Source organism: Nyctibius grandis, chromosome 26 (genome assembly GCF_013368605.1).
Source record: "Nyctibius grandis isolate bNycGra1 chromosome 26, bNycGra1.pri, whole genome shotgun sequence".
In the NCBI taxonomy this organism is placed as follows: domain Eukaryota; kingdom Metazoa; phylum Chordata; class Aves; order Nyctibiiformes; family Nyctibiidae; genus Nyctibius; species Nyctibius grandis.
Window position 1 is genome coordinate 6566750 of NC_090683.1, and position 24842 is coordinate 6591591.

General features: G+C 40.8%; 2 protein-coding genes across 2 annotated transcripts; both read right to left on the reverse strand.

The window, feature by feature from the left end:
• Positions 1-1374: 1374 nt before the first annotated feature.
• On the reverse strand, positions 1375-11421 carry KRT23 (keratin 23). Its single transcript, XM_068418600.1, has 8 exons — positions 11005-11421; positions 7338-7420; positions 5746-5902; positions 4238-4399; positions 4028-4153; positions 3066-3286; positions 2113-2144; positions 1375-1478 (listed from the first exon to the last, which is right to left on the reverse strand). Exons 1-8 carry the CDS (start codon positions 11419-11421, stop codon positions 1375-1377), a joined length of 1302 nt encoding a protein of 433 aa, XP_068274701.1.
• A 3256-nt stretch (positions 11422-14677) lies between these two features.
• On the reverse strand, positions 14678-19681 carry LOC137673651 (keratin, type I cytoskeletal 15-like). Its single transcript, XM_068418593.1, has 8 exons — positions 19112-19681; positions 18490-18572; positions 17412-17568; positions 16766-16927; positions 16495-16620; positions 16134-16354; positions 15264-15289; positions 14678-14760 (listed from the first exon to the last, which is right to left on the reverse strand). Exons 1-8 carry the CDS (start codon positions 19679-19681, stop codon positions 14678-14680), a joined length of 1428 nt encoding a protein of 475 aa, XP_068274694.1.
• Between the last annotated feature and the right edge of the window lie 5161 nt (positions 19682-24842).

Genomic DNA, 24842 nt, shown 5'->3' on the forward strand with positions numbered 1-24842 from the left:
CTTTGAAATTTTCCCTCTCTTTTGTGAGCCTTGTTTCAAAGCAAAGCAGGTAACAGGAATCCTTTATGAAAGCCCCTTATGAGTAGGTATGAAAGAGCACAATGACAATTTCACTCATGAATATGAGACTGCCCTGAACACCTTGTTTTACATGCAGACGTTGACTTTGGGATGCAAATCCATACAGACACTCATTATGCTCCATTTTGTCTTTCTTCCTTTTGCTTTAGTGTCTTCCTCGTCTAAACAGTCCTAATAACATTTCTCTTTTTCTTGCTCAGGTTTTAGCATTGCATATCACTGGAAATTTTCCTGTTGCTGTTAGGGTCTCCTGCTGAGCCAGTGATTGGGCTGATGTGAGAAGGGGAAAGAATCTTGGATTTGGCTAAAGAACTTGGGCCTCTCCCCTTACGTTAGTGTGCATTGCATGTACCAGTCTGTCCTGAGTACAGAACTGATCAACAAAACCCATGAACATTACTATGAGAGCAAATAACTGAAATGGTGTTTTGAATTAGATGGGTCACTGAGAAAGAATGAGAGTACCTGCAAAAGTACTTATTATCTTTGAAGGAAAGTGTGTTACGACAGTTAAAGAAAATCTCTCTAAAGCTGAGGAATAAAGAAATGTTTCCAGGGTGCTATGTAAGTAAAGTGTACTTTACAACAGTCCTGCTAATAATACTGTTTAAACGGTGGCATTGAAAAGTTACATATAGGGTTGAAAGGTTGTGTGTAGGGAAGTGTAATAGTTTTGCTTATGTAAATGTCACCTGTAACTTGTGTCACCTCTTTTCTTCTTTTTTGTGTCCTTCCATTTTTGTATCTCCTGAAACAATGAGGCTTTTGCAGTCTTGACCTGTGTCAGTAATGTTGCCACTTTGGGCCACTTTGGGCTGGTGCATATGTAAGAAAGAGCAAAATTGGAAATTCCAACGACCAGAACAAGTCATGGAAAAGAATTTATTTGCTGCAGTGAGGTATATGATGAGAGACATAAGAACAGGAGAAAAGTGGAGAGATTATTCACTTTAAATTATAGTTAATTTGCAGAGCAATAAGTGAATCACAGATGGAGATTCATGCCCCAGTGAGACGTGTATAACACACATATTACCAGCTCAGACAGTCATTTTCATTGAGTAGCTTTTCTTTGGCGTTTTGGTGACTACAAGCTCTTTAAAATAACAATATCAGCTCTACCTAGCTCTGTGTGGCACTTGTCATTATTAGGCCGCAAATCATTTTAGGAGAGAGCTCAGTATAGTGTCCCTGTTTTACACACAGGAGGGCCAACACACAGCACGTCGTTGTGCAGGAGGGTGTCAGCGCTTAGCCCGCTAGGAAAGCCAGTAGCCAGCAGAACTTTTTGCTTCACGCTTGCTGGTGGATCTCGTTGATGGTGGAGGACACCACCTGCCCATTCACACTGTCGTGGACAATTGCTTTGATCTTTCGATTGGTCAGCCCAGCATGTTCTGAAAGAAAAGGAAAGGTTAATTAGTCAAGAAGCAATGCTGAGGGAAGATGGTGCAGGGAAAGCTTCATTTACAGTAATTTACCAGCTACCTCCTCAGCTGATTTATCTTTACGTGTTTCCCTTTAAGTCAATACTTATTATTGCTCTTTGTGAAAGGTACTGCCAGCAAGTCACCCTGAGTAATACAGCTACATCCCAGCCAATGCAAATCTAACTTCAGAGCAGATTAACCTCAATTCTGTAGGTCACGCTCATGCCAGAATAGGAGTTTCCAGACATGCAGATTTGCTGTTTGCTCTCAAGCCCTAACACTGTTTTAGTCACCAAATGTCTCTATGCCTCTTCATGTACCATGAAAGCTTTAGTCCTGAGTCTGAGCTTTGGGCTAAGAGAGGTCAGTCTGAAGACAGCCCACAAGCGGGCAGACACAGCAGAACGTGCTCTGAAGTGCAGCCCTTCACAAGACCGATGAATGACTGAAATTATTCTGAAATATGGCCTACATGAGAATTAACTGCCGTGCAAACCTTTCATAGTTCATTCATGTAAGGTTAAAATTATTCTGAGTAAAATTTAATTGGTAATGACAATAATTAAGAGTCACTATAGAGAACAAAATAAGGGACTTTTACCTTTAGATTTTGATTCAGATTTTCTTGCTATCCTGTAAAGAAAACAAAACAGAGAAAAAATAATGATTATACTAATTTCAAGAGGTTATTTTCCCCTTTCTTCTCACTGGTTCTAAGGAGACCTCATACCACTGTGAAAAGAGATTTAAAAAAAAAAGAATTATGCTTTTATACCATGAGAACTTTTCGGTAGTCTTAGGTACATATACTCTCACCTTAAACTGTTCCTGTGTACATTCACATTGCTTCTGCTGTGGACAGCTGCGTTGTTTCTCATATGTTCTGAGCTGCCCAAGTTGATCCCATTTTGGGTTCTGACACCTACCCCCGTACTTGGTGCCATACTGTCCTGCTTCCCTGAGATTCTCGGTTATAAAGGCTGCTCCTCTTCCCTTTGCTGATTTTGTATAAATAAGACATACTCCATATATAAGATGAGAGAATAAAGACTAGAGAGGCCCAAAGATTTCTGAATGCAGAGATGTCGGACAAGGCAGAGATGGGGAAACCAAACAAGCCATCAGCAGAGGGACACACCGTGCAGATTCTGTGTGCTGGTGTTGTAACTGCAGATGGCTGACCAAAAAAAGATCTAAACCTGTCTCCAGGCTTCTTTTCGATCTAGAACTTGTTTTGAAGATTGGAAATGACTATGAATTTTGCTGAAATGGGCATTTTTTCCTATGCTGAGATAGGCATACTGTGGGAACGTAGAATTTTTTTTTTTAATAAAAAGTTATGTTAATTTAGGTAATCCAAATTACATGGATAGAAGTTTCTCTTTATACTACGTGGCTCAAGCTTTTTATTATGATCCATCACATTAAAATACCAACCCTTGATGTAGTATGGAACTCACAAGCTTTGATTAAGCATAAACAAACAAACAAATAAATAACCCGAATATGAGAACTCTCTTCTCATCTATTCCAGTCAGGGCGGCTTTGCCTTACCCGTCAACATTCCCTTCCAGCAGCAGGCGGTAAGTGGAAATTTCCTTCTCCAGGCGGGTTTTGATCCCAAGAAGAACCTTGTATTGGTTATTTTGCTGCTTAATGTCATGGCGAACCTGGCTTAGCTCTTCCTCACTTTTGGAGATGATCTGCTGCATGTTTTGAAGCGCAACAGCGTAGTAATTCCGAGTGTCAGCCAAAGTGTCTTCCAGCATGTGTTTCTGCCAGAGCAGATAATACCAATACTATTATTATTGTTTATGTGGTAGATATAATGCAGAAATGCCAGCAAATTTGGTCTCTAGCTAGAAGATTACAAAATTAAGACTGTGGTAATTTAAACACTTAAGCATTTGCATGACTATTCATGTGAAGACAGCAGAATCATGAAGCTGTGTCATGTGTGCATAATGAGAGGCACAACCTGAGTGATTTATCCCTGCCATATTCTGCTCCAAAGCTGGGCTTCTGTAGCTGTTGCCTCTTTTGTCAGTTCTGCACTCACTGTCCAGAATTGCTCCAAAGTCTCCAGGTCATGGATATGTGAGCTTTAACCTGTACAAGACCTGAGTAATATTTTTGAAGATTCCCCACCAACATTTTTCACAGTTAATATTTCAGGCATTATAATAGGGGCTGTGAATATGAAATTTGTATTACTATTTGTCTTCTTGGACATTTTTTCTTTTTAGATCATGGAGTCAGCTATCCCATCTCTTCTTTTTCTTCTCCCATATTTTATTCTAAGGAGAGACATAAATTTTTACTTCTTGGTGATATTACTGAATCTATTTTGCATATTCTGTCAAAGTCAAGCATGGTTCAAATTCCAATTTCAGTGACACTTTAATAACTATAATAAAGTTATGCTAGCTATGGATTTGAATGAAGAATTGGTCCACGACAGTTTCTGAGGATACATGAAGTAACAGTGACCAGCCAGAGATGTCTACAATAGATACCTTACTCATCTGTGCCTGCAGCTCGATGTCCAGGGACTGCAAAGTGCGTTTTAGATCCTTGATCTCGTTCTCATTGCGCTGTATCTGTTCTGGGTTGGGGATTGCTGCCAGAGACATAGCCGTGCTCTGTGGGGCAAAAGCAAGAGAAGAGCTTACTGCTTCTGGCCATTCGTGTACAGCAGCATGAAATGAGCAGAAAACAGCTGTTACCTGTTCTTTGTACCAGCTGTCAAGGCTGTGACGATTCTTTTCAATTATAGCTTCATAATCTTCTCTTATTCCTGCTAGAATCTTGGCTAAGTCTTCAGGAGGTGCTGCATTTACTTTTACATTGACTTTGAAGTCTTGTGATGAGCGATTTGCCTCCATATCCTATTCATATATTAGCAGAGGAAACAAGCAAACTTGTTTATGAAAGTAGAAAGTTTTCATTCCTGTCTTGTCTTCTTCAGTTCCATCCTCTCACAATACCCAGAATATTTTTTTCAGTATGGCAGGTTAATTGTTGTGTATATTCAGTCAACACTGTTTGGTAATTTTATATGTGGATAGTACTCTGACATGACTTAAACCAGTGACTTATATCTGCTTCTGTGGCAGAGCTGTACGAGAGAACTCAATAAAAACATGAGAGAAGATCTTTTCATAGAATGTTTCTGGAAGATACATACTTAATGAAGAAGTACTGACATTTTTCATTTATTTATCTATTAGGAATCCAAAACCTTTGATGAAAATCTAACAGTAATTTCATCTTTTTTACCCTGTATGTTAATAATATGGAACTATAACTAAGTTTACAGGAGAGTAATGTAAAAGGCCTATGTAATTGTTAAAGGAATAATTGGATTAAAGCATATAATTACTGTGTAAACAACATAATTACAGGACAAGTCAAGCAGGTATGGTAACATTCCTTCTGGTGTAGCACGGTCTTATGTGCTAGGTACCATTTTCAAAAGCACCCAGGCAAAGTAGCATTTCAGGGTATGACATCACGGCCTCCAAAATGCAGAACAACTGGACACACTGATGTCTCGTTGGTTGCCCTGCTTCCAAGAACTGTTTTATTGTAGCTGTTCAGTGGCTCTAAGGGGATCAGCCCAAGACAGCTTCACCTGCTGCTGTGTAACCCTTGTGTTTCTATTCTCCTTTTTAATAATCTACAGATACTGAGTAGGATGTTTGATTCTGCATTAGGTAATAACTGAAAACAATATCCAATCAAGCAAAATGAAAACAGCATGTTGCCAAGCAGTGGTATTATATATGTGGGAATAACAGAGACCACCGTGGTACAGCTTGGTAAGAATTCAGAGCAGCATGGGTTTTTTTGACAATTATTAAGTATTATCTAATTATTGTCCTTCCAGTAACATTTCCTGTTTGCTTGAAATCTGTGTATTTATATCTGAGTATTTCTGAGAACATTTCTATCGAATATGTAAGTTATTATTAGCTATGTATGACAGATGGGTAGGTGACTAGAGAAGAGTGGGAGAAAATACAGCAATTTGTTATCCTTTCTGAAATCCCAATTTAATTGTTAAAGTAGTACACAAAGTTTGTGCCCCATCTGACTCTCATTGGCTTCTTCAGTAACATGGTTAGGTTCTGAATCATCAATCCCATTTATAGATTGTGGATCTTACTCAAAGTTAATTACATGGTAGTGAAGATTTGAGTGATAGGATGTTACGAAGTGGAACTGTCTCTACCTCCTCATGGTCTTTCCTCCTGAGGATATGCTCTTCTCTCAAGCCTTCAATTTCCATTTCCAGATCTGTTATAACAATGGTCAGGCCGTCGAGCTCCTTACGCAGGTTCTCAACATCAAGCTGCACTCCCTGCCTGCGAGACTTCTCTGCTTCATACCTTTATGAGGAAAAAGAAGATAAAGCATGCTTGTTGAGAACGGAGTGCTGCTAGCCTCTTGTATAAGTAGTATCAAACAGAAGTAGACTTGCTTAAGTCCTTTATGTAGGGGACTAGAGACAACAAAAAAACAAGGAAACAAATCCTGTTTCTCAAACACGTTCTTTGAATATTCTTGAATAGTCTTAAAAATAAGATAGGTTTCATTATTGTTTTTCCTTCTTCCTCACAATTCCTCCTATATGTTAGGAAATAACTGCTCTTTCTTTCATTTTCCTTCTTGCATTTCAACATTCACCAGGTTGTGAAAGTTTTGAGAATATGATTCTCAAAAATTTGCCAATAAAGATGTGAAAACTGTTATCAACAATCAATGCTTTCTGCAGTTTTTCCAAAATGGTAACTTCTCAGTCCTTCAGAAAACAGGAAAAATCTCATGGAAGCCAGTTATTGACATTCCTTTCTTATGTCTTGCACTTTGCCATCTGTAGTGAGCCCAAGTCAGAAAGACACTGCCATATCTTTCCTTGCGCATATGAAGCACTCCGCTCCTCAGAATCTCTCCCTTTACTCCATTTTTTGTGGGCTCTATTGATGTTTCTACGTTCAATCCACCAGACTCATTCTATGATTCCAGTCTCTCAAAGTAGTTCCACCGTTTCCTTCTTATGACACTATTGAATGATAATGAAAAAAAGGCAAGGCTAGGGAGGGCCTACAGTGTTCAAAGTCTTTAAGTTTGTTACAATATTACCAAAAGTTGAGAGATTATTTAATAGCTGATTATCATCTATTGAAATTAAGACAAATCTTCATGATTCCTAAGAAGTCTAACTTACAGAAATGTAAATTCCTTTCCCTTGCAAAGATCTGCCTGGAAGGGTTCTGTCCAAACATTTTGGCTTTTCAGTTGGTCTGAGAACTGTCTTTCAACAATGTGCTGAAAAATCAAACTGTGTGGTGGTAGCTGAGGAAGCACTGGCCCATTTACTGTGGCAAAACTTATAAGAATCCAAAGCAGAAGATACTGAAGGACAGGTATTTCCCGCGGAGCTGGACAGATGAGGTGATAAGTACAGGAAATAGATTTGGGCTGGACTGGGGAAGCATAGTGCAGAGAAGGGTTAATTTGTATTCCCAGATGACAGTTTTAAATGCCTTTTGTCACAAGTATCAAGTGTCTGCTGTAAAACCTGCTCTTCAGGACCTGGACTAAGTATCATAAACAGGGTGACTCAAGACTGTTCAGCAATCATTTGTGGTTTGTACATCCTTTTTATCCTTTTTGGGTTTTTTTCTGTTCTACATCGGTTTTATTTATCCCATATCATCAGAAAACCTCAGTAAAATCAGTTTCGTATTGGATTATCAAGAAAAAGCAATATTTTGCTTAATCGTCTTTCAAACTTAATCAGGAAACCAAAGAAGAGCTTACTTGAGCCTGAAGTCTTCAGATGCCATGTTAGCGTTATCAATTTGTAAAAGGATACCGGCATTGGTGATCTTGCCATCCTCAATCTGGAAAACAGAACCCGACAGCAGACTCAGTGTTGCCATATGGTGATGATGAATAACCTGCGCTGCTTTAGACTCCCTGCTGCTGTTAGGAAGCATCTAAACAGTAGAAGTCCCATGTTAAGGAGAATACATGAATGAAAGAAGCTTAGTTTCCTGATTCACTGTTCCTGCAGTTTTTGTCCATAATCTTACTTTTCTTTTTGTCTTACTTTTCTGGATATGAAGCGGGAGGAGTTACCTTATTCCTGGCCAGGTAGAGGATATGAATAATATTACACAAACTTCATGGTACATTACAGAATAACAATCACTATCTTCCTCTTTTTTTGTGAACTGTTTAGCATTGCTGGAAGAGCAGCCTTGGTCATCTTTAGTGCAAATTTCAGTAAGAACCCTTAAGCTGTGTCTGAGTACAATCAAAATGCTGGAATTAATCATGTGCTAAAAAGTAAGCATGTGCATAAACACCTTTCTGAATCAGTGTTGTGATGCAGAGGCATAACGTTGATGGTAGCAGCAACTCCTGTGCAGGACCCCTCAAGTCCACCATGTGTTTCAGCCTGGAGTTGTATGGATTGTCATTTGGAGAATGACAATGGCATCTAGTTGTCATGGTCCATTCAGTTATTCACCTGTGACTGTACTGAATCGTCCAGCAGCATGGAGTGATTAATTCATGTTCCTGATCTTGCTTTGGGATGTTGAAAATTGCCCTAAAAGGTGCAGGAGAAAGTGCACCACATCTTTCCTTTAGTGTACTCAGCATGCACTGAAGGGACTTGGAAGTCCCTGTTAACATGAAATAGCTTTGAACTATAGATCTGAATATGAAAAGCTCAGTATTCCATTCAAAATCTGTGAAAGAATTCTAGCAGGAACTCATACATAATTAGCAGGAGCAAATAATTGTGGGACATCATGTCCTGTTCTAACAAAGAGGGAAGAGAAACATGGTTGCAGTTCCAACAGCTGCCTTCACTCAACACTTACATAGCAAAACAAGGTGCATTATGGCTGTACAGAAATCATTAGCCATTTGCAGAGCTCTCAGCACCTGAAGTACAACTTCCCACACCTAAGTGAATCACAAAGAAACAAGGAAATGACAAAATTGTCCCCAAGTGTCAAAAGTTTACCTCTCATAGTAAAAAAGAAGGTGCCTGTGGAATGTTTTAACTAATCCGTTAACAGACTGTACATTCTTGAGCAATTAGCAGCACACCTCGCATACTGCCCTGGGACATGATCAAGGCCGGCTGAAGAAGTATAACGATACCCTAAATGTGTCGCTGCCTGGAATTTGTTGTCAGAGAAGAGGCAATTCTTGAATCCATCCTTAGAGAATGGTAAATTTTACTCTGGAAGGTAATAAGGCGATGAGAAAGCAACATATGAGTTCTTCAACTTTGTGCCATTTCATAATCATGCAACACAGCAACGCATTTATATAAACGCTGTGTGACTCTCTCTGTGCAAGCTGAACAGTTGCCAGGGTTTTGCCAGCTGCCGTACGGTATCGGTTGCGACGCCGGTTAGCAGTGCCTTTCAAATGTGGACATTCACCTCTTTATAATTATACAGATTTCTTTAGTACATCCATTATGAATATCACTAATATCAATCCACAAACTTACAGATAACTTAATTAAGGACTCACATCTTAGTACGTACAAAATGTACTCAAATTCCTTCTCAAAACAGTTTTTTTTCAAGAAGGCTTCCTGCACTTTCTTCCTCAGCACCTCTTGTGTCCTTTGTCCAACAGCTTTGATCCTGTGTCCTTGAATGCTCTGTAAATCAGTTTGCTTATTTGGCAGTACAAGATGTTTGAATGAGACATTTACCTGAAGAACTATTTTGCTTTGTATCTGGGTTAGAGTGGCAACTTCCTGCTCCACCTGCCATGTTCATCCAGAATTCAGGTATCCAGGGAAGAGTGTGGTCCAAAGGTAGGACCCAAATCATTATATGCCTCTAAATTTAGACAGCCAGTACATCACAGACTTTCTGGGTTATTGGATATAGGATCCTAAATTTTGTCTAAATTTCATTTTAGGTGCTGAATTAGTTTCACCTTTTAAATTAATGGTTAATTAATTTAATTATGGTTAATAATTATATGCTATATTTTCACTCATTTTACTGGCAGTTATGGTGCTAATTACAATAATTTATAGAGAAAGTAAAAATTCTGGGTTAAATCACTGAGTTGTCATCTGTAACTAGTCCTTCAGTAGCCCTTCCTCCCCAGTGTGAGCACCACGTTCAGTACGTGCTGGCTGAGACAGCCGTTCGTCTCACAGGTGCCTGTAGCCAGGGAGAGCTATTGCAGTGGTGAGTGTTTAAAATAAGTGTTTTGGGTACAACCTATTCAAAAGTGAGGGCTTTGCCCCAGTCAGCATTAAGTTTTTAGTCTTATTGTCTTCCTAAATCTTTCTGATTTATTAATTCCAAATCGACGTGAACACATTTATATTCTTGATAAACAAGTTTTTATCTCTGGATCAGTTAAAAGAAGAGCGCTCAACTGATAGGTCTGGAGATGGATGACCTTTCTTTATCCTTAAAACAGAAATAGGTGATGACAATTCTGGCTCTCCTTACACATAGTCTGTGGTCAGAGTGTCTCATCTTCTGCCTGGAGGCAACACATTTGACAGTGAGCAGGGAGTTTGATTAAGTCCCTGGCCTCGATCAGCAGAAATGCAGGATAATACCATTTCCAAGCCCTTTTGAAAAAAATTTCTCAGAGTCTTGAGAATGCCCAGTAACCGTATCATAAAAAGTGGAGGGAAAACGGCATTGTCACATTTGGAATAGCTTTGGGTTTTGCCCCATATGGCTATGTAAAGTTAATTACACTGATTAGTCACACAGATGGTTACAGTGCTAAGTATGTTCATTATGAATACAGATTAATATTATGCTTAAATTTGAAGACACGTGAGTTTGGGAGACTGAAAGAGTTACTGTTGAACATTAATATTAACTACTGGCAGGAACCAGAAATTCTCCTTTTAATTATAGTGAAAACATCCACAAGGAATTTGTCACTGCTATTTTCTTAATTACAATGAAGTATTTTTCCATCTGATTACATAAGCTCATTGGACCCAAAACTCCTGTAGTTTCATTGTCTGCCACCACAGGAATCAAAGAAATGAAATGCAACAGTCTGTCTAAAGACAGCATGCATGAAAGACAGCAGTCTCTTCAGTTTGCCTGCGTTGTAATTTGCTTGAATACATGTGCAGTCAAAAAGACCAGATTCTGCCAGACATAGTTACTCAAACCACAGCCTCATGTACAGAAACGAACACTTGGCAGCAGACAAATCTCTTCGTACTCCCAGTCTTTGCAGAATCCCCCTTGTCTCCTTCCAGCCTTTCTTTCTTGTACCCCATTCTCCTCCTTGTGGACACCAAGAACGTTTATGCCCAGGTCCTGTAACCACTTGCCTTAGTATTTCTAACACTTAAAAGGTTTTATTTAACTTTATTTAAAGGAAAACCATCAGCACAAATGAGTACCCAGATTCCTTAAAGGAGCATAGAATGACAGAGTCACTTATAGCTCTGACTTACCTGTCTTTGCATGTCAGTGACGTTTTGCTCGTATTGGTTGAAGTCATACCTCTTTCCGTGAGCCTTTGTCTTGTGCCAGTCTAGGATGCAGCTTTCCAGCTGAGCGTTAGCTGCTTCTAAGGAGCGGACCTTGTCCAGATAGGCAGCCAAACGATCATTCAGGTTTTGCATAGTCTGTTTCTCATTCCCACCCAGGAAGATGCTTTCCCCATGGTGCTCGCCGAAGCCTCCCCAAGGTGCCCCTCCTCCAGCAGCCAGCCAGAGGGGTCTGGCAGAGGAGAAAGAGGGATGTGTGCTGCTGGCACAACCATCTGCACTTGAAGGTCTGTAAGAAGTTCCTTGCTGGGCCAAACCACACCCTGAACTGCCCCTGAGGGACCCAGAAAAAAGTTGAAAAGGGCCTTGGCTGGTACTCATGTTTAGCTCTGTTGTGAATCTACCCCAATGTTTGACTGACTAGCACTGAGCAGCTTCTTAGCCTTCCCTAAGCAGCTTTATGCCTTTTCCTGTGGGAGTTTCCCTTCGATGAATGACTACAGCAACAAGATTGTGTCATCGCGAAACGTGCTTCCTCTTGGTCAATTCTGAAGCATTTATGAGCCTGCACACACTGTTGTTGTTATTTGGAATCACAGCCGCATACCGGATTGCTTTCCTTTTGGTTGTTTTGTTTTTTTTTTTCTTTTTCTTTTCATATTATAATAGTGAGGTGTGGCTAAAATCTGTAGGTGTGGAACAGGATCAGCTCTGCCTCAGACTTTTTTCTAACCCTGTAGTTAATATGTTATGTTTTCCTGCTTATGAGGGGAAGATCATTGTCCATTACAGAATAAATGGAGAGCTGGGGCAGGGATCTCAAGAAACTTTCTTTCTGTTGTGATTCTCAGGCTTTTAGAATTACAGCAGTCTGTGAATCCTGAACCGCAGCGTGTCCTATCAAGCTGTCATTAACGTACCAGACAGCTTCAGCACGTATGAGACATGAGGCTTTAATGAAGTTATCCAACCTCTGTCGTTGGACTAAATCTCCAGTCCAAAGTGACTAAGGCACAGCTATTCCCTTCAGCTGCCCATTTCCAGTTGAAATACGTGAGAATTAGGTACTTAACAGTCTTTTCTAGTGATTTTTTCATGATTCGAGGTGCAGTCATATTTCATTAGTCTTGTGGAAATAGATAGTAATGCAGGAATTTCTTACTAGTATTAATGCTATTAAGATATTTATATGTTTAGCTATAGAAAATATTTAGAATATGAGTTTGTAACAAGACTTGAAAAATTCAAGTGAGTATTTAAAGCTACCAGCCCTAAAATCTGACCTGGCAATCATGCAAAAATAGTCTTTCTTGAAAGTTTCAGTAACCTTCCGTCGAACTTCTTCTATCAAATACAGAAGGGCAAGTCTGGCTTCTGCAAAGGTTTTCCTATTCCTCATGCTCATAAGTAGGTGGTAAATTGTGATGCTTTTCCATGGCAAGAGCTGGGGTTAGTGGTCTTTCAGAGCAGTTCTAGCCTGAGGGATAGGATAGAGGAAGAAGATTTGGGAAGAGGGGGGAAGCTAAAGCCGAGTGGGCATGGACACCCAGAAATGCTGGAGCTGCTTTTCCGTACGGCAGCCGGAGGCTCAGCTCGGTAACGGTCCTCGTTCTGATGGTGGGCTCGGGGTGACTGTGCAAACCAGAATGACACTGTCCGGGAAGAAACCTGAAGGAATCTTTTTTTCTCTGTTTGTTTCATTCGAAATTTTTCAGTAATAAAGAATCGCTGCCCTTCGTCCTTTCCCGGGGTGCCTCCTAGGCTGCATTTTCTGACCAGGGCAGGTGTTGAGCTCCTCCTCGTGGCTCCCTGTCGGCTCTGCTCAGCACCGGCTGGTTTTCTCTTTACCAGTTGCGTTTCCGTTGAGGGCATGTTCCTTCTTATTCCTCATGCACGTCGTTGTATAGAAAGGCTAACATGTTTAATTGTTTGGGGAAATTAATCATTGAAGATATGGTTTTGCTATCACAAAATATTCTGATAACAGCTACTATTAAATAACTACAGTTTGGTATCAGCCCTGCCGCTTGAGAGTGAGAGGAGCTTGAAGCACCAGATTAAAAATGAAGGCGTAACTTGAAAAAAAACCCCAAATTGTAACAGAACCAATGATGTCCTGCTGTTCAGTTCATCTCACCAGAGATTAATTTCAGATCGAATTTTCTAGCCTGGCAGTTCAGCAATCTAATGTTCTATGAAATATTACATTGAAATACGAATACATACACATGTAGATAATATTACGTGAAATAAAATGAATCCTTTGTTTCATGTGAAATTGCTCAGTGGGATTCTCAGCTTGGCTGGCAGGGAGGCTGAATAGCCTCTGTCTTACTCCTTGATAGTTTCACACAATGTCCTGCCATCATGAAAACCAGAGTTGCATTTCTTTTGACAAGTAACACAAAACAAGGGTGATCTGGCACATAGGAAGCGTTTCCTCTGAAGCTCACCCTTTTCAAACTGGAAAAGATGCCCCAGAGTTTACATCAACACGTGTGGAGGATCCATGGAAAAGACCAAAAAACTTACTTCAAACCCAGACACGGCTCTTTCCTGTCAGGCTGGCACTATGGGACTTGTTTTGGGTCAGCTGTTGGATCCAGAGAGTACAAATGAAAGCAGCGATCCCAGTAAGAAAACAAACCATGGTCAGCAGGTGGCACCATGAGATGGTGCCTGACTCTCCCTGTCTCATACAGCCGTGCTCTGTGAGCTGGGGAGCTGCCCGGCAGGCCCCGCCAGCGGGAGCTGGGGAACCATAGTCCTGAGCTGCTTTATTTGGGAATCAGACTTGTTTTACTGAACTGGAACATGAGAAGCAAACAACTGAATGTATGGGCTGCAGTTTAAGTATAGGCAGAATATTTTGACACCTACATTTTACAGGTAAATATCCTGTGACCATCACTTGTTGATTTAACTCCTCCATCTGAACTACAAATGGACAAGAGCTGAGGGAATTTGCCTTTTTGCTGAAGGAAGTGCAGGAACATAAATATATATATATGGAAAAATATTAATTTTTTTCAGAGGTGCCTTTTGTTCATGCATGAATCGTAGTCATGTTGTGAACTTTAAATTCAGAACAAAGAGTTTAAGGATTTTTTGCATTATCTTCTTGGTTTTTTACCAATATTAGCTTCAAATTCCTGGGACAATCTAATGGCACTTTATACCTGTCCGTTTATTGTCATCTTTATTATTATTATTTAAGTTATTATTGTTATTGTTGTTGTTGTTATCCCCTGGGCATCTCTTGTTTTGGGTTAGAGGAAGCACTGTGTGAGGGAGCGTGTACGGTCCTGTGTATGGCAACGCTGTACTGACTTCAAAAAAACAGCATTAGACTGGATGTATTTGCACAAGCAGGAAAGAAACTTTATTATGTACGTTCTTTTGTAAGGAAACTATATAGCTAGTGACAGAAAACCAGCTTGTCATCTCTGAGCCATAGAGCCAAATGATCATCTAAAAAGGGAGAGCAAATCTGAGGAAAGACATCATGCTGTTGCAGATTCTTGGGTTACATTCTTGTGATTTGGCGAAAGTAAAAGGCTATTTCTGTTAGCGTTAGCCAGTGTGGGCTGCGCTGTTCTTGTACGGCGTCGTATGCAAGAGCAGATTCAGTGTTTCTTTATTGCACTCTCCTTTCACGAGTAGAAGCAGGTTTTCCATCATCTTCCATGCCCGTGCGAGCTCTTCCAAAGATCACAGGTGCTGTTATAGGAGAAAAAAAAATTCAACTAGGGAAAAACCAAATGCACTGCAAACACCCTGAGGAGCCGTGCGATGGGGCTGTTCTGTTTGTTTCCTCACACGATCTTTTTCACGTATCAAAGGGGGAACTGCCTTTACATCTTATCTTCTCTCCCTACTGGTCCACATCCAGTAAGTCTTAAGAGTGCACATCACGTGTCGGATTTGGATGTATCTCGTATGTCGTGTGAATCAGCAGAGGAACTTAGGAATCTTTGGGAGATTTCTGTATTTTAGAATCCCATGAGGAGTTCATGCAATCATTTTGGCAAGCTACGGGTTTCAAATGTGCACATAAAATAAGATGTATTATATTTTTGTCTCTAAATAAGAAAGAATGTGGTCATTGCAGAGAGAATGTAATCTGTGTTAGTAAGGAGAAATCCTAAGCAAAAAAGATAGGTTTATTTAATCCTATTTTGTCAGTTAATTTCAGCCCCTCTTTAAATAAAAATTTTTCTTACCATCCTTAGGGATGACTCCTGTCACCCTGTAGAAAAGAAGAAATGTTTGATTAATGACCGTCACTGACCCTGTCTGCTGAAACCATTGATCCATTTAGGAAGCACCGTGTGTGAATAGCCATGATTTCACACTGCTGCTTTGCATGAGTTGTTTCTCAGGTGTGTTGTTACTAGTGCTAGTCGTAAGGTGCTTTCTGCTTTGAAGGCCACTCCTACACACCCGATAGGAAGTATGAACAGCAGACAGACCAGTTCTTGTCCTGTTCTGTCTCTGTATACTTCTTCTCTTCTCCAAATGTCACAATCTAGAAACAATATAAGGAGCTGATTCCTCCTCAGAAATCAAAAGTAATTCTATGTGTAGATCAGATATGAGAAATGGGCACTAAAAGGTAGATTTCACTAAAGTAGGCTGTGGTCTGTACCAAGTTCTTTTCGAGTTGGGAGTACTGGTGTATGATAATGAATATTTTCACCTCTGTGCTCAAGCATAGAAAAGCAAGGGCTAAAGAAATACTGAGAACAGGTTTTTATAGGTTATTATAGTTTGAAGACTATTACTCCAGTGCAACAAGAGGATGATGTAAGACATATGTATGGTGCCTGGTGCCTTCTATAATTCATCATAGTCAAAATGGTTGCATTTGTGTTTTCAGATCATCAGCACAATTGATCTAGAGATTTAGCTTGAGTTATAGCAATGCCTGGGACTTCACTGGGCATCTGTTTTGCCAGTGCTCAAAGGCTGCGTATGCAGTGGATGTAATTTAGTAATCTGGAGTCAGTTTAGCAGCCACAAATTACTGCTTTACAATGTGTCATGTCATTAACCTTATCTAATCATCATGAGATTTGTATATAGTAACGTACTGCAAGTCCTGGCCCTCCAGCAAGTGGCGGTACGTGGCGATCTCCTGCTCCAGGCGGCTTTTGATGTCCATGAGCATTCTGTACTCCTGGTTCTGACGCTCCATGTCGCATCGAAGTTCACCCAACTGCTCCTCAAGGCCGTTGATGAGGGCCTGAATCTGTGCCAGCTGGGCGCTGTACCGTGCCTCTGTATCTCGCAAGTTGGCTTCCAGTCCAGCTTTCTAAACCAGAATAGCATCAGAACAGGTTAGCGTGCAGGTTTGTCCCACAGAGGGGGAGTCTAAGGAGAGGCAAGACGGAGAGGGAGGAAAGGGAGAGTGTACTAGTTGCAACTTGTGACGTGCTTGGGACAGCTCCATACCATGCTGAGCTGTGACTGGAGCTCAATCTCCAGGCCTTGGAGAGTGCGCCTCAGTTCTGTTATCTCTGATTTGCTGGTCTGTATCTGTTGTGTGTGGGTGGCTACTTCACGGTTCAGCTCATCGGTCTGAAAGAAAAAACTATTGTAAAATCACATACATACTGTATAAAAAGATTTTCAATTACTTTGAGAAAGGGAGAGCCCCTTTCATCTGCTGGGGCAGTAATAATGAGGCAATGCATCAGTTTGCTGCTTATTGGCGTAACCATACCTGAGTGAAGAACCAGGCCTCGACATCTTTACGGTTCTTCTCAGCCAGAGCTTCATACTGTTCCCTCATCTCATTGAGAATTCTGGTCAGGTCAACGCCAGGAGCCGCATCGACCTCCACGTTGACCGTTCCACTGAGCTGATTTGAATACTCTTTCATTTCCTGCATGGGCAGAGGAGGCAAAAAAGATTAGGCTCTCTCTTCTCATAGACTTTCTGCCATCAGCAATCCATGCAGTGGTAGCCAGTGCTTTTATTATGAAGTATCGTAGGTGGAACACTCATAAAAACATCTAGCACATTTTATCTCTCATCGCACATGCCTTTCTACTCTCTTTATGCTCACACAAAACACACACATATTTACATGTAACTTACATGTCTGTTTCTTTTACTCAGCTTAACTATCTCAATGACCTGTCATGTGCTTATGGATGTCAAACTGAAACTGGTAGGTCTGAACAGTTTGGAATCAGAGAAATGCTTCTCAGGACACACTTTGGATTCTTTTAATATTCCAGTTTTCTTCTCATTAAGCTGTAATGTTGTTATTCCGGGTTTTTTTGTTTGCATTTCCCCCTCCCCACCCAAGAGGCATAAATTCCAAAGGGATGTAATTTCCTCTCTGTACTGTTACGGACTCTCACCTCCTCATGGTTCTTCTTTAGATAAGCCAGCTCCTCCTTCAGTGTTTCAATCTGCAGCTCCAGGTCAGCTCTGGACAGGGTCAGCTCATCCAGGACTCTGCGCAGGCCGTTGATGTCGGACTCTACGCTCTGGCGCAGGAACAGCTCATTCTCATATCTGCAGTTTAAAAAAGAAACAAGCACTGGAACGTGTACAAGTTTGTATTCCGTAGAGCTACAGAACTATGAAATTTTGTATTGAATGGAGGAGGAACAGTGGGCTATAAATGAAAACATACATATTGAAAAGAAGTGTAAAGGGAGTAAAGATTTTTTTCCCCAACGTCCTACTATGACTTATGAAAGTACACGCATTGCCAGCTGGTTTTATCCTTGAGGAGTACATGACATTTCACTTTGCAGGACCTGATAATGATTATCAGCATCAATAGGAAAGTGGTCACACAGGACAGTCCGTTTGCAGTGGCCTCTCAGATTTGGTGTGATTGCCCAGTTCTGCTTAGGACACTAGAGGAGAAAATGCAAACCTGCAGGTACGTCACTGCCAGATAAATCAGTTGCACAAGTATCTTTATCATCTTTTCAGCAGTGTCTGAGGTGCTGCTGAGTCCACGAGCTGCATAAGCCCCAAATTACTCTTTGTCTTTCTTTTCTAAATTTCAGACTTGTGAGAGAACTACTGCAACCGAACAGCCATCTCGTCCTGCCACTCTGTTCCTTTTAAGGGAGAATCCCAACCTATTCCTGTCTTCTCTTCCCCTGTGATTTAGGCTAGTAAAACTAGTTAAGAGCATCACTTAAAAACTAAGACATGAACTATAATTTATTATGTAAACAGCTCAGAGATCTGGATACTGTGTTTATATTCCAAACTGATCCTTCATCACATTGATTTGGTTTGCCAGGGTTTTTTGTTCAGAAGTTATCAAGGAAAAAACCTATCCATAATTTCTAAATGTGTCCTCCAGTGACTGAAGAACTTTATTTTCTAGATAAAAAGTAATACTAAACTTCAGAAAACTGTTTTGAGAGAGAGAGACAAGGAGGGAGAAGACAAATGTGCTCCAGGTAAACTTACTTCAGTCTGAAGTCATCTGCGGCCAGCCTGGCATTGTCAATCTCCAGGATGACTCTGGAATTGTCAATAGTAGCTGCAAGGATCTGGCAAATGAACACAGAAAAAGGTTCCTGTGAATAATGGTGAAATATCACGGTCCTGCGTACATAGTAGGTGGTTATTGAGGCTGTAAACCATCAAAGATAGAAAAAAAACAGAGAGCTGAGATAACTTTGTGTAAAACAAATTAGAAACTTAATTAGAAAATACATTTGTGCAACCCCTGATCTTATCTGTAGCTAGGAGAATTACTTTTTCAGCCTTTGAGGCCTACCTATCACTTTCTTTACTATTTGATTACTGAATAAATATATTGATAATTCTGAACACATTTCGCCATGTTTTGCTAACTTGTACTGCAATCATTTTAATTTCAACAAACATCACATTTTCAGGATAACGTATTTGCTTTTTAAATTAAGAAAAAGCTACTCTCTTCTGCTAGAACGCTCATAACCACAGTATATTTGGGGTTGGGGATTTCAATATTTATTTTGTAAATATTTTTATTTTAAAGAAATGGACTATGCAGTTCCACAGTTCTAATGCATTCTTATGACTCCTTTACATATGAATGTCATACCTTGTCTCGGAGATCTTCAATTATCTTGTAATAATTACTGTAGTCCCGGGCTGGGCTGGTGGGAGCTTGCTTCTGATACCAGTCTCGGATTTTAACTTCTAAATCCGAATTTGCCTCTTCCAGTGCTCGTACCTTGTCCAGGTACGAAGCCAGACGGTCATTCAGATTCTGCATAGTTATCTTTTCATTCCCAGAGAGAAGGCCATCACCACCACCAAAGCCAGCAGCAATGTCAAAACCTCCACCAAAGCCAGACACTCCACCAAAGCCAGCTCCTCCACCAAAGCCAGCTCCTCCACCAAAGCCAGCTCCTCCACCAAAGCCACTGTAGCCTCCTCCATAACCACCACCGAATCCAGAACACAAGCCACCACCATATCCGCCTCCTACAGAGGAGACATACCTAGCTGAAGAGATGGAGACACCCCTGCCACCAGATCCTCCATGTATGCTTGAAGCTCGGCCAGCTCCTCCTGCTCGGACTGAGGAGAGGCGAGAGCTGCTGCTTCCACCACCCCCAAAGCCACCACCATAGGTAGAAGAAGAGCTGTGCACGAAGGAAGTAGCCATAGCTGCAGCACAAGAAGGCGCTAAGGTCAGTTATTCAGCTTGGTGTAGAAGAAGAAAGCCTGTGCCTTCACTGCTCTCGTGCTTCTTTTATATCCTCAAGATAGGGTGTTAGGAGACAAACCCAACCTGCAGCCCTCCCTCCAAAAATTCTCCTCCCTAGAGGTGAGGCCAATTATGATGACATTCCTCACAAAGAGAGCTGGCTGTGCATCTCAGGGGCTAGGGCTTGGGTTCTCTTTTTTAATTAAACAAAGGGGATGATTCAGATGAGTGTTTTTTCTTCAGGCTATAGTTCTGAAACTTGGAGTTTACTTCTCTGACATTTAAGAATGGAAAAACAAAGTGAGTTCAGCCACACCCACGTACCCATTTGCAGCAATCACCATGGTTATTTTAAGAACATTAACTTTTTCTAAAAATTAAGTTTAGGCAAAATTCTCCTTTCATTGAAAAATGTGCAATCATCCATTCATCTCACCATTATTTCTTCTTTTCTATCCATATTTTTCCCATTAAAAATTTGGAACGGAATTTGATATGTTCTTATTCCTGTTCTTTGCTGAGACCTAATATTTAGATTTTGGAGTCTGAATTTTTAGTACAAAAAGTGTATTGTCAGAGCATTGCATGAGGAGCACTTAGCATCCATCGATGTACAAGGAAGAGTGGGTGTAGTTAATATACTCATGGTTGTGAAATAGTCAAGAAGAGTAAGATAAGATTGAAATAATTCGATTAAAAGAAGAAATGTGGGAGGACTAAGTTCCTGTTACTTTTGGAAAATGTAAACATATTGGGTTTAAGATGAAACTGTTCGGATACCAATTAATGTTTTAATGCCAATATGCACTATGAAATGAAGTAATTCTTGAAAATAAGATTTGAGAAGCACTCAGAAGAGTCATCTTAATCCTTCATTTAAAGTGGGAGTCTGAAATACCAGTATTTTTTCAAAAGTTGTCATTTGCTGGTGGAGTTCAGAAGGCAGTAATTCAGTACTACAGCTCTGTTCGATACTGCATAATTATGGGAAACCAGCTTTGGGAGATTTTTGAGGACGTGTGAGCTGCTTTTTCACCCTGCTGGGGTGTGTCACTGGGGATAAAGTGTGGTGGCGAGTGTGGCAATAGTGTGGAGCTTGAAGAAAGAGCCCCGTTCTCTCTGCACATCAAGGTGACATTCTGCAGTGAAAGCCCCAGGCTGCGGTTGAAGAGGTCAGGGTATGGTGTGACAATGAATTGGTACCGAGGCACATGATGGTTTAAGGAAACTGAGGGCTGAGAGGAGGGACAAAAGCAGGGACGAAGTGAAGATGGGAGGAACTTTCTCTGGTCTCTAGTTTGGAACCACCACAATTATTTTAAAATAAAACTTTGGAATAAAGAAGAAAAATTATATGTTTGCTACAACATAATAAGGAGAGTGTTGTTTTTAGCACAGTTTTTGACAGCACCTATCAACAGAAAATGAGCTTAGAATTCGGGATGGGTGATTGCAGATAAACTGAGGCTCATACGAGTTGTTGGAATAAACTGAGGGGTTTTCTGGCATTTACAGTTGAGACTAACGCAGCCTCAAGGAAACGTGCAGCCTTTTTACTAGGAAAGACGAGTGCTTGGGAGGAAAGAAACATCTAAGATGTAGCTGTCATACGAAGCTTAACAGCCTGGTTCTGAGAAAGTCCACTCATTCTTCAGCTGATTAGAAAAAACAGGGCGTTTCATAGTTATGGAAACATGTTTCAAACTGAACCTGGACCTTTGCCACAGCAGTTCAGTTTTGCCGTTGGGCAGATTAATGGTTCTGCGTAGCTTGCCAGATCTGGGTATCTCCAAGAGTTAGTATCTCAGGCAACAAGTTTAGACAAACTCCCCTAAAGATAAAAAAGTTTCTTTAAGACCCCTGTAATGTAAATACGCTGAGGTGTGCATGCTGCTGGGATCTGTTTAACTCTGAGTGATCCCATGATAAGCAAGATCAAATTCCATTTTAAAAAAATCCAGCAAAATCTCTTCTAGAAAACACCATAAACTTTAACAGGAAACTTTGGGGATTTCTCATTCAGTCTTCTTTCACTCAGTCTTCATGACTTCTTTGGAAGCTTGCTGGTGAAATACACTTAACGGCTTTTTAAAGTGCCTTGTGCGTTATCTAGATTATTATCAGATGAACACTTATAAAACAGGTGCAGATATAAAGCTGTTTCTTTCCTGTAGAATATTTACCATTGGGAAGAATAAAAATAAATCAAGCAGCCAGTACAGATTGTGTCCTGATAAGGTAATTCAGAAGCCATAGCGGGAGGGATTCTGTGGCTTTTTCAATTTGCTGTAAACCATCAGACTCCGATCCTTCGAGTGTGTCCCCCGTGATCAAAAGCTTGTGACTGCAGAGTGCAGCACTTGCAGACCTGGGGCTTATCCCTGCGTTCATCATCTGCGCTATTTGTTCTTTCGTATGAAACAACTACTTCTAAAGAGTTCCTAATATTTTAGTAGAAATTGTCAGCAGTGTTTTCAAACCAAAGGAGGATCGAAGGACAGGTGCCCCAGCGAAGCGCTGTGAAGTTTGGAGGTGGTCAGGTAGGGATCGTTTAATGCAGCGTGCTTCGGTTGCTGTGCTTCACCGGGATTTTCCTAAAGAGGAAAAAACTTCCCTTTTGAGAGCTCACTCACGAACACTGGCTCTCCTGGGGAGAGAGAAATGGTAAATGTGTCTGTACCTCTGCACTGAGAGCAGGCTGCTGGCACGTGCTTGTGTGTATTCAGAATTCACTCACGGTATTTATTTGTATAGAGTTTGTTGTTTTATTACTGTCTCCAGGTTGAAGACTTCTGTATCAAAACCTACAGGCATTATACCATTTTATAACAGACTGTGTAAGGCAAAGCTTGCTTTGGTGAAAAATTAGATACAATTTGGTATTTGCATTAGTGAAAGTTTAGAAATAAAAAGTGTTTTGATGAATCTAATTTCATATCTGGGTTTGAACAAGTATGTGAGAATCATCTGTCTTTAGCTCAGTTCTAGAACTAGGTATAGTTCTACATATGGTCATATTCTTCTTTTCAATTATTACTTCTGCATTTTAGCTGTGTTCTATCTATCATTAACAAAAAATCAGTTACATTTCTCTAAATTCATGAGGTTTGGAATGCTTCCAGATTCGTAACCTCTGAGGACTTTAAAGGAACACCTCGGATCGGTGCTGTCTCTGTGCTGGTAGAGATCTGTGTTGCTTTGTGCATTCTTCCTTTAGCTCTTCTCTGCAACTGGAACGTGAACTTCAATCTCCAGAATTTTCTCCTTATGGTCTATACAAGGAAATTGAAGCCAATCACCTGCTGAAGTAAACAAAAATGCTATTTCAAGCTTATGCTTTTATTCTGCTCTCACTATCTTCACTCTAAGATTCTTCTCTAATGCCTTGACACACAGTTGCACCCTTGCACAGCACTCAGCATGGTTCGTGTGGTGCGTAATCGCCGTGGTTTGTCACGCTCCACAGAGCGTTCCTGGAGAACATTCCCTGACATGTCTGTGCTGTGCAAACTCTTTTATTGCTTCTGTTACGGGATTAAGGGAGCTGACACACGTCAGCCCCTCCTTGCAGGAGGACAGAGTGCCATTCAAGAAGCAGCTTGTTTATCACCTCAGTTTTTGCTGATAAAAACATCACTCAGACATTACATGCTTTTAGAAAACACTTTTTTCCTGAACCAAACTCTAAAATTATAGTCTCTGAGTGATTTTATATTAAACATTTTGCCAGAAATCCTTCATTACCCTACAAATATGGGATAAAAATCAATAAAATTATGAACTAAATTTCAAGTTAGGCTATAAAAACGAGAATTCTGGCCTTTTCAAGATCCTCTCAAGTCTCTGAAGTCCCCAATCTCTTTAGCAGGGTTTGTGAATTCATTCAATTCTTGGCACTTTTAACCTCTTAAACGCTTTTAAACTGTTAACCTTTTAAACATCTTTTTTTTTCCTAAACATGCATTTAATTCAGTCTTTGAAAAAAAAACTTTTTGGTCAAAATATATATTTGCAAAGTGTCCAAGTAACTTATAGTTTGCATTCTTGGAGCACGAGAATTTCTTGTCAGATTTTCACATTTGCAGCTACACAACACAAGAAATCTGCACCAGTAACCTCATACTCTGACTGGTTTTGTCACAAGAACTTGCTCTCAGGGAATGGGATTTGTTAAGATTAAGAAACAGACCTGGAGTTGTTTGTTCTTTCATCTGGGAGGGATTCCAGGTCTAACTGTTGTAGGGAATAAATTTGGTGCAAAAAAGCATTTGTTAGAACGTGTGTCAGCCCTTGGGAACAGCCCATACTGAAGCATTTAGTGCACAAGACTTCTCCTTGCTCTTCCAAAAGCAGACACCGTATGAACGGGTGAGTTTCTGAAGAACCCCCTGCATCCCGTGTGTGCCAGTGGTTCCCTTTCGATTCTGCACTTGTTTCCACCAGAGCACCTTAGTCCCCCTGTTCTTAGTCCTCTCTATATCTCTGCTGATTCTTACTTTTCGTGACTGTTTTTCTTTCCTGTCACAGTTTTAACCCTGTCATAGTGAAGCCACTGCCTAATGCTACATGCTGGATTTCCAGAGGCTAAGCTGGGATTGTCTGTGTCAGTACCTGAGAACTGATGTTGACAGCTCACCCGAGGCACTGAACCACAACCAGGCGCCCACGCCTCCTGCATGGAGAGGGCTGCCCGGCCTTGGTAGGAGGTCGTAGCTTTGGGACGCTCCTTGTTGTGCGAACGCTCCATTAATCCGTTATGAACATCTAGTTATGAACAAGGGTGAAATAATTATTCCCTCACAAGTCCAAGGAGAGAAGTGCTGAAGGATTTGATGATGTCTTCCTGAAACACAGGCTGCAGGATGATCCGCTCTGGGGAGTGCAGCATTGGGGTACTTGCGGTCTGGGCACACTGTCGTTTCGGTGTCACCCTCTGCTGACAAGCTGACTGTGTGCCTTGTGTAACAGGGGGGAGTAGGAATGCGACAGGCTGCAGCCGTGAATTTCTTTTAGCACAAACCCTGAAAAGTTTCCTTGACTGTAAGCCTGCAGAGGGATGGTTGGAAATGAAACTACTGATTTCTGGGGACCTGAACTAAAAGTGATTACAGTTAGAATT

Bases quoted from the DNA above. Each gene is read 5' to 3' on its own strand.
- LOC137673651 (XM_068418593.1), bottom strand. From the start codon at position 19,681: ATGGCTACTTCCTTCGTGCACAGCTCTTCTTCTACCTATGGTGGTGGC. The intron at 16,621-16,765 runs GTATGGTTACGC...TTTTTCTTTCAG, and splicing joins AGGCCTGGTTCTTCACTCAG to ACCGATGAGCTGAACCGTGA. The intron at 15,290-16,133 runs GTACGTTACTAT...TCTTTTCTACAG, and splicing joins CTGGAGGGCCAGGACTTGCA to GGTGACAGGAGTCATCCCTA.
- KRT23 (XM_068418600.1), bottom strand. From the start codon at position 11,421: ATGAGTACCAGCCAAGGCCCTTTTCAACTTTTTTCTGGGTCCCTCAGG. The intron at 5,903-7,337 runs GTAAGCTCTTCT...TTCCTCATAAAG, and splicing joins TCTGAAGACTTCAGGCTCAA to GTATGAAGCAGAGAAGTCTC. The intron at 1,479-2,112 runs GTAAAAGTCCCT...CTTTTCTTTCAG, and splicing joins ATCTGAATCAAAATCTAAAG to AACATGCTGGGCTGACCAAT.